Source organism: Vanellus vanellus, assembly GCF_965231255.1.
Source record: "Vanellus vanellus genome assembly, chromosome: 1".
Classification (NCBI taxonomy): Eukaryota; Metazoa; Chordata; class Aves; order Charadriiformes; family Charadriidae; genus Vanellus; species Vanellus vanellus.
In genome coordinates this window covers 199,849,370-199,859,339 of record NC_138905.1, presented here as the reverse complement: position 1 = coordinate 199,859,339, position 9,970 = coordinate 199,849,370, and the positions used below count along the sequence as shown (strand labels likewise).

At 35.6% G+C, this 9,970-nt stretch overlaps 1 protein-coding gene across 1 annotated transcript in view; it reads right to left on the bottom strand.

Annotated features, from left to right (window-relative positions):
- Nucleotides 1–4,429: 4,429 nt before the first annotated feature.
- Nucleotides 4,430–9,970, bottom strand: part of USP12 (ubiquitin specific peptidase 12) — a gene marked incomplete at both ends in the record, with an annotated part of 37,643 nt that continues 32,102 nt past the window's right edge. The window contains 3 exons of the mRNA XM_082488682.1: nucleotides 4,430–4,531; nucleotides 6,612–6,690; nucleotides 8,855–9,052. Coding sequence (XP_082344808.1) covers nucleotides 4,430–4,531; nucleotides 6,612–6,690; nucleotides 8,855–9,052 — 379 coding nt within the window. The remainder of the gene's footprint in view (nucleotides 4,532–6,611; nucleotides 6,691–8,854; nucleotides 9,053–9,970) is intronic.

Below are 9,970 nucleotides of genomic sequence, written 5' to 3'. Positions count from 1 at the left end.
TTAGAAAGCAAACAAACCGTATCTGGATTATTTCAACTTTTAGAAAAAAAAAAGTCACAAAAGTATCTGCAACGTAATACTGCAACCCACAGATTATTAACATGTACTGAAATGAAGTTTCCTCCTCTTACAGGTAAAATGTACTGCTGGTTTAATCTATGAATACATTTAAAGGGATGACACACTAGTTTCAAATAACTGCTCTCAGGCAACTTAAAAAAAAAAAAGCAAACAAAAATCTAAACAAAATAATCAACGAACCAACCAAAACAAACCCAAACAAACCACCACCCAACCCTTTTTGGCATCCTCAGTTGTTGATGCACTTTGTAAAAGTTCCCACTCTCAGCCTTTCAGCCCAAGCCAAATTCTGTCATTGAACAAAGTCAGCAGTTAAACAGAAAAAAGGATGTTACCTCTTCATGCGTATAAGTAGACAAAGCTTTGTGTATAAGAGAATTCATCCCTGTTCTTCTATAATCCATATTGTGGATGCATACTATACTAAGGGACAACTACTAATTTTGAATGAACAGTTATGAGGAAGCTTATAAGGATCTGTTTACGACATTAACTGTACACAGTTAAGATTTTTTCTGGTAAGGAAAATTGGAAATTTCTGTAGAAAAAGGTAAGAAACAAAGCAAAGGAAGTTCCAACAAATGACGACTGTAGTTTTCACATATCAAAATTTCTTTTAGTTACAAGGATGAGCTTCATAGTAAGTCTATACATGATTATCTTAAACCTACAGCTGAGAGACTGGACCAAGTAGCACAATATAAAGTTTCTTTAATTTTAATAAGGGAATTATGAAAGTAACTAGATGCCTCAGATACTTCAGGTTTTAAACTTTACAAACATCACCACAAAAATGTAACCAAGCAATACAGACTTTCATCTGTATACGACCCAAATAATGCATATGCAATAGTGCTTGTGGAAACACTGAGACAGACATGGGGAACAAGCTGGGATGTCCTGTCTGGCTTCAAGCTGCTCCTCCAGAAGGGTGCAGATCATCTCTGTGTCTTGTGTTATACCTGCCAGTTCTACGAAGATGACAAAGGGTATGGCAGGAGATCTGAAATGGCATCAAATCCCTAGGTGCTAACATCTGAATGCCACCTAAAGATATGTATGACAAACTCTGGAAAACACAATTCAATTTAAACATTCATACATGTACCTGAACACGTAAAAGTCACTATTTTCATGCAGTTCAAGGATATGGATGTGGGTATCACAACTACAAATCAGGTAGGGTGTAAACTGTCTGTAAAACTGGAAGTACATACATTCATTACAAATAGTAGTGTATATTCCAAGTGAAGAATGACTTGATACCAAATCATACATGGATATTGTAACCAGCTGCATCTTTTTCTGCTGATGCTGGACTCTTGTTCTTTGGTCAGCCTCTCTCTTATGTTAGTGCTGTAAACACTCCTATTTTTCTTTCCTTCTGTTTTCCCTCCCACAAGGTGGCGATCCAAGAAATCCCTTAGGTAACTCAGATGCATATTTTATAGCAAGGTACAGATTTTCTTGAGGAAATGGAAGTCAAGAACGAACAGTATTTCAAAACACTCCCTTCTCCTCTACTTCAGAAACCAACAACTTACTTAAAAACTAACTCCAGAGAAGTACACCAGCAAAAACATGGCTGCCACCGAACTATTTTCTTAACAACACATCTAGAAAGATTTATAATGCAGTGTATTTAAACACACTTGTCCCTCCATGGCTCAGGGTAGTTAGCATAATACAGGAAATTCCAGATACTTTTTAGGTTTGAAAACACTGAAAAGCACAAAAGGCAGCTGGACTGACCATTCAGGCTCCACAAAGCATACAGTACTTACCTTTAAAGAACATACTTTATTTAATAGATTTTTTTTTCTCCAATATACAAAATATGGGACTGTAGTCCCAATTAACATTTACATAGTTACACAGCAAATAATTTCCACCATTTACAACAACTGACAACTTTCCCACACTCCCCACTGGTATTACAGGCAAGAAAAAATCCTATAATGTTTTACATATCAATCCATTATATTTTGTACTTCCCTGCCTCTTTTCTTTTTGTTTAAGTTGCAGTTTCTGATATCAGTTTAATTAAGAATTCACAATTATTTCAGCTGCACTAAAAGAAAAATGAAATATATAATTTGGAATACTATCTCAAGAACCCTATACAAAATAAAAGTCAGTATCTTATAAAAAATACATTGCAGGAGTAAAACCAGTGGAACAACAAAAACGTTTTAAATTTTGTTAGGGTATAAAATACTCAACAACTAACCTCCGCTTTTAACTACACAAAAAAAAAAGAAAGAAGAAAGAATCCAAACATTTCCAATTAGCAAAAAGTAATGTGACAGTTCTTTTACAATACTGTACCTTTAGTATGCAAAGGACTTCATCCTTCTAACATGCACCATTATCCAAATGATTCACCCCTTAACCTTTTTCCCACTGAAAGCTGAAAAAAGGTTTTAAAATTATTTGAATCCTTTAAGAAAAATCCAATCATATTTTCTGCATCTCCCACAATATTTAAGCTTTACTTTACAATGCTGGTAGTTTAAGCATGATACATAATTTTATATAAAAGAATTCTAGCCAAACCAAGGCTTTAGAAATTTTGCATTTTACAAAAGCAATTTGTTACAGCATGACAGTTGCTAAATAGCCCAATTTATTTAGTGACCCTGTTAATGATTTGTTCAACTGAGTGAATAGGTGAAGTCATTTCCTGAGCTAAAAGATACAAGTAAGTAAATAGTCAGTTATAGCAGCAGACAGGAGACATTCTTTTTAAAAGTTGTAACAGTATCAATAAAATAACCTTAGAAAATTACAATAACATAAAAATCAGTAACTGAAGACGGAGTGACAAGGACATCCAAGACCTGATTGCCATGATCTGGAATGCATATCCCATGACCTTCCAGAAACTACATTCAGCTACTGTCAGACAATGTACTGGTAAGTGGAAGAATGTCAAATCACAATAGTTCACCTTTCTTACAGATCAGGTGTTCTGTCAAGATTTAATTCTTAATGCTATTGTTTCATAAACCTAAAGCAAGATAAACTGCTTAGTTTCAGAAATTTTCATTCTACAGGACTTAAGTGTTATTACTTTTAAAGGAATGTGGTATCTTCAGTCTCATGAAATTCCAAGCCTATTTCTTCTTATTATTCAGATGTAATTTATACTTGAGACCTTGAGTGGTTTTTGAGATAGTCACCCATGCCATTGGGAACAGAAGTGGATCCATTTTTAGGAGAGGGAATAATATTCTTAATCCAACTCACTCTAACTTGCTTAGAGTATGAACCATTACCAAATTATTAAAGAACTATAAAGACCAGTATACCACCACTGCACCATCATTTTCTTATGATATGCATTCTTAAAGATGTCTATGTGACAGTTCGATCACTTTTTTTTCACCCATTAATGGAAAGAGGATATTCTAATTTAATTAAATAAAGTACCTCACTTAGATACCAGTTCCTCTAGAAGGAAATCTCTCTTCTGTGTTACTCATTTTTTAGAGATATTGTAAGCATTGTTTTTAGAATTTATATTGGCTCTTCATTAACATTTAAACATAATTAGTTTTAATTCAAATTAATATATAAAATTTCCGATACTTGCTAGAATAAAGGATAATACACAAGATCCTAAGTTACAATAATTTATAAATAAAAATAAACTATTACAAACCAAATCTTTCCCCATACGGAGATTAAAAGCCATAATCTTGACTGATTGTTCCCGATCATACATTATAAATAACGTAAGCTTCTTCAGAGAAGCAAAACATACTTGCCTCCCTGACACCAGTTTACATCTTCAGTTAAACTACTACCATCAAGAAGGCAATTGAGTTGGGTCCAGATATATCTTCTTCCTTATACATTAACCCTCCCAACCTCATTCTTTTAAACTTAAGCACAGGAAACTAAGTTCACAAAGAGTCCTTTACCTTTTATACACAAAGTCTGTATAAAATACAGATTTCTAATGCTCCTATTGCACCAATCTGGCAGTGCAGTTAGAACCCGATTCAAATTCTACTGAAGTCCATGAAAGGCTCTCCAGTGACCTTAATGGGCTTTGAATTAGGACCATAGAGACAGTATTACCTAACAGAAAGCTCCTGCAAGAGTGGCTGGTATCTCTCTTTTTGCTTATGGGATGCAGTGGAGATGTGTAGTCAGCATGATACCTGAGCAAATAAAATGAACATGATACAAAGGTTTTAAGAATCCCAAACTCTTTGCTTAGTTGTGTGCAAACTGTGCTACAGCCCCTGGAGCTCCCTGCTTTTCTTTTTTTCAGTGCTTGCTCCATTCCAAGATAGAGAAGATGTGAGGCATAAAAATCTCTCTTCACTACAGTTCCCCCTCAATCCCGAGACTGATAGAAGAGGATGTAACCAGACTCAGAGTTCTTTGAGATGTCTGATGTCAACCCGTAGAATTCTTCAATAGCTTGTGCATCAATTTTCTGTATGTAAAAACCCAAAAATTTAAAGTAAGAATATCTTACATATACATGACATTAAATTCCATTCTAAAAAACTGTTGACAAACAAAAATAACTTCCACATAACTACGTAAAGTAACAAAATCCAAATAATTCTTAAACTTACTATGTTTTGGTTTCCCCTCTGCCATCAACCGTACAGAGTGAAGTGGCTACACGTATATTACATATAAGTTTTTAAGTATTAAGTGAACCTCCTGCGAATGCAATCTTATGTGCATTGCTTGCACAAACTTCACACAGAAAAGTTTTAAAGACAACAATATCCCATTGAGACACTATATCAATATGAAGAATGTAAGTATAAACTATCATTTCTAATTCTAAGCAGTGTAGGCCAATCAAGTGCAGAAGAGAATAAGGAGAAGGCAGAGAATGAAGGCCTAACTTTTTCTATGTTTTTCACAGAATGTTTGCTTGTGATCCTGTTTATCTCAGAGAGCCTCCTATAATCAAGATTTTTGGGGAAAGATGCAAAACTTCTGTTAAGAAGGTGAAAAGAGTATTTCCAGTTTTCATTGTCATGATTTTCGGCTAAAAAAGAAACTGAAATTGAAAGAAAGCTCTCTTGCCACATTTTAAATTCAAAGACAATTAGGCTACACACAACAAAAAGTCAGAAAGATAAATTTTCCTTCACTTAAGCAGATTTTATTTAATCTCATTCCCATTATTTGGAGTAAAACCTCTCTCAGGAAGAAGTGAGCCTTCCAACTTGATGAACCATGGGCCTAAAAGTCAATGATCTGTTTTATATTTAAGAACAAGAACTTTCTTTCCTTCCCCTTTAGAAGGGCTAAGAGAAAAAAAAATACATTACTGGCAGGTGTTACTGCTTTGGAACTGGAGAGATTGTCCCTGATGTTTGTGAAATTATGTGATACCTACTACAGAGAGCTCTGTTTTCCCTGCAGGAAAGTGAACTTTTGACCCTGTCGAGACATTTCAATTTACTGTGTATCTTGATAAGACACAGAGGCAATCCTTTTCCTTTCTTAACAGCTCTGTATATTTCCATGTTTGTCACTTCCTGTGTGAAAAACCATCCATAACATGGCTTGGAGATAAGACCTCTTCAATACCCTTGACTGGTCCTACCAATTAACAATGTAAGTCCAATACCTGTCTCACTCATTTTTCTTCTTTTCAATTATGCAGTTCTTATGTATTGTAATATAAATGTAAACTATTCATTTTATAGATTTAATTAATTCAGATAAAGTCAGGAAAAGGGCTTGGACAGCACAATCATACTTCTGTTGATGCATAAGTATAGACAAGAGGGAAAAAAGGAAGATGACAGAACACACACAAAAGAGATTATATATTATAGAGACACCAGCAGTTTCTGCTCTTTCTCTTAATAATGAATAAAAGATAACTGCTAAAACAAAAATAATGAAGTCACAACTGGTGAAGGGAATTCTGCTGTTCCAAGAAATTAGTTAGATTTTTTTTTTTTTTTTTATTAAGAATTCCTGGAAGCATGGCAAATATTAACAAGAATACCACCAGAGGCAAAAGGCTCCTGTTTCTGGGATTAACTTTTAAATTTTAGGGTGAAATCTCAAAAATCTGAAGTCGCTTCCTATTTTGATACACCTTGTCTGAAACAATTCATAATACTCATACTCAATACCAGACATGCATTCCATTAAATCATAAGCTCCTAGAAAAATATGAAACAAATGGCTTGCTCCAACAAATTGCTCTCAGAAAAGAATTGCAGTAAAACCAATTTATCTAGATCTTTATTTGCGATGTCTTCTGGCCACAGGAATAGCTTATTAAACAAAGGTGAAAGACAGCAGCCATAAACAAAGAAGCTTCTTTCAAGAAGTATAAAAACCAGAATGCAATTCAAAGTATTGCACAGTCAAATTGTAAGACATAGCTCTGCATTCACAGTTATTGCTCATTTAGACTGGGGTTGAACCCTCTTTCCATTAGCATACCAGTCCTTTTACTTTAAGTAACCATATACACAAGAGGAATGCACTCTGGTTGGTATGAGAAAAAAGTCCAGTTACACAAAGCTTACCTCAACAATATCATCATCAAAAAGCAACCAAAAATCATGACTCTTCACTATTGCAATATAATGTCCTCTGTTAGGGCCACTGTAAAATAAAATTAGAAAAGAACACAGACAATAACACACAGGTATGTACAAACGTATTTCATTAAACCCCTCTTTTCTTGTAGAAAAGCAATACTTAACAGTAATTAAAATGGCTACCAGTACAATTTCTGTTTGGGTGTTTCTTTTCTTTCTTCCCCTCCGTTTATATCTTCGTATATCTTCTCTACATTTAATATTGAGCTAAAAAAAGGATTATAATTTCAAATGAGGAATAAGCAGCACAGGCATTGAAAATATAAATGAAATTTAAAAGAAAAAAAAAAAAGAGACAGAGGAGTGCAATCAAGAAAAAAATCTGGTGTTTCATAGGGACAGAACAGATCCCAAACTATCTCTGATCTTCAGAAAGAAAAAGCTGTAGAGCTGCTGTTCATTTACAGTATCATTCAGGAATCTCCTTACCTGGTCAACTGTAAACAAAAACTGAATCAAACTGACAGTTTAGAAGTCTCAAGAATCCTTGAGATTCTTGAAGAAGCAATAAGAAGGGCTCCCAATTAAATTAAAACTGTTACAATGCGCAACTCTTTAGTTTATGGAACACAAGAAATTTCTCCATGACTATGACAGAACAAAAAAAAAAAAAAACACCCAACTTTGAAAGTGTCTTATTTATAATCAGATTTCAAGTAAGGAAATAATACACTTTCTGAAATAGCTGAACCTTACAACTGAAACTGGACAACTAGTTAAAGTAGTTCTGGAACTGCGTTAACCAGGTAACTGCACTCATACAGAGTGAAAGTTGCCATCTGTGAGGGACATGTCTGTGTGCCAAATCACATAACCCAATGAAAACAGGGTTCATGTCCTGCCATGGCTCAGAGAACAGGTAAGTTTACAAGACTGCATCTTGAATGAGGGAGACAGAAATGGTGAGAACTAGACAGAACGGTCAGAAACGGACAGGTTCCATTTTCCCTAAAATCCAGAACAAGAGTGTCCCAGAAGACTATGGCACAAAGACAAACTGTCCTGGCCAACTTTAGATCTACTCATCTTATCTCTACTCTTATCCTATGTCTATCTAAGGAGGAATGGAGGTGGGGGTGGAACAAAGGGCAACCACCACCACTCTGCATACTGGGACCCAGAACTGGACATAGAATTCTAGACACGACCTTTCCAGTATAAGGGAGAGACTGATAATCTGGAGGTAGTCCAGTGGCAGGCCACTACATTTGTTAGAGGGCTACAGCACCAGATGGATGAAGAGAGGCTGAGGGAGCTGGCTTTATTCAGCCTGGAAAAGACTAAATGAGGAATCCAACTGCTGTCTTCCACTACCTCAAACAGAAGAGTTATAAAGAAATCAGAGCCAGGCTCTTCTCAGAAATGCACAGTGAAAGGACAAGAGACAGTGGTCACAAACTTCAGCAAGGGAAATTCTGCCCAGATATAGGGACCTGGGGGGGAATCACTGCGAGAACACTGATGGACTGGAACAAATTGCCCAAAGAGGCAGTGAAATCAGCATTCCCAGTCACAAAACTGAGCCTAGTGCAGCCTAATCTAAGGCCAAAGCTAGCCCTGCTTTGAGCTTTAAGTAGTTGTCCTCACAGTGTAAATTATTCTACAATTCTAGATGTTAAATCATCATTTTCAGTAAGCAGTTGGTAGAGCAGCCCTGATTTCAATACTTGAAGCCACAAGAACATTTATTGAGCACAGCAAAATCAAATACAAATCGAACCAAAGTAATCTACAAAATTCATATCAATGTATTTCTGTTGCTCAAGGCTTAAAAAAAAACAAACAACATCCTAAAGGAAATACTGGATAAAGGAAACTGTTCTATAATGCTTTCCTTCCTATGAAACTTTTTTAAAAAATGATCTTTACATTTTTTAAGAGTTATATGATACTGTGTGTTTTGTGGGTTTTTTAAAAACATAGTTCAGTTCATACAAAGATCTGTCATGTGAAATACACTGTTATCACTTTTTACAATGAACTATCATGGGAATAAAGCCACATGTTCTGTCAGGATTGGTAGCATGTCCCCACAAAACTTACTTTCCCAAGAAACATTTCTGTTAAGAGGTCTTCAAATGCTATTAAGAATTATGTAATATTAGGTGTTTTGTTTTTTAAACATAGTTAACCTTATACAAAAATCCTTTGCATAAAATAGTTATTACCTTCCACAATGAACTACCACAGCAACAAGGTCATACATTCTGTCAGGATTGGTGGCATCTCCTGAGGTGTTAAATAAACGAAGCTCTAAAGGAAAAACTACTCTATAAGAGAGTTTTGTGTATCGATGCAGTTGATCCATGTATTTAAATCTCTTCAAATGGAGAGCTAGAATCATAGGTAGCTTTTTCACTTTCATCCTGAAAAAAAACAAACAATCAACAGTATTTCCAATACCCAGCCAAAACATTCAGTTGGTACCAACAAACAGGAAACCTGTCTTACCAAAGTCTTTAAAAATTTCTGCAAGCATTAAAAGAGGCTAAAATAATCAGCTGTTTAACAAATATTGAACATGTCCTGTGTTGCTAAACTAAAGACGGACTTTACCAACTGAGAGACTTGCTAATGTATTTAATAAGAATAGCCATGATGAACCCACATAATAATTTAGACATGATGACCGCATAGCACAGAATCAATTTTTAAATATATGTCCCCATAGCCTTCCTGAGTTCCCAAAACCCAAACTTAGATCCCACTTGGTATACAGTGAAGGTATTGCAACAAAGCTGTTCCAGAGATCCTGTTCCAGTTGAATTTCTCAGCAAACCAGCCAAGTCAAACAAGCTTTTTAAAATAGGCTTTGTTAGACCACTTTGTTACATATGTATTACTCCAAGTTTTCATATCAAGGCATTAATAGTGAAGGGATACAAATAGCCCACTGTTATTCACCTTACCTCATGCTACCCAAACAAAATAATGCTGTGCTCCAGCACAGTAATTTTGTACAAATGTTGCAGCATTATTTCATGGCAGTCAGAGCCAGAAAGTGATAATCTAGTTTTACTGAGAGCTCACTGGCCCCTTTGCTTAGTTTGAGGTATTGAGATCTCACATCAGTGCCTGCAAATCCTCAGCCACAGCTGGCCTGGCAGCAAACACAGACTTCCACTCTCTGGGCAATAAATTTCCCCATGCTAACAGATCAACCAAGCTAGAGTACTCCGCTTCTTGGCACAGCTAATTGCCTTAGATCAGCACTGTACTGAATTTTTCAAACTGCTTTCAGCTCCAAAAGGCAGCTCAAAAATCTCAACAACACAGCCCAAGTT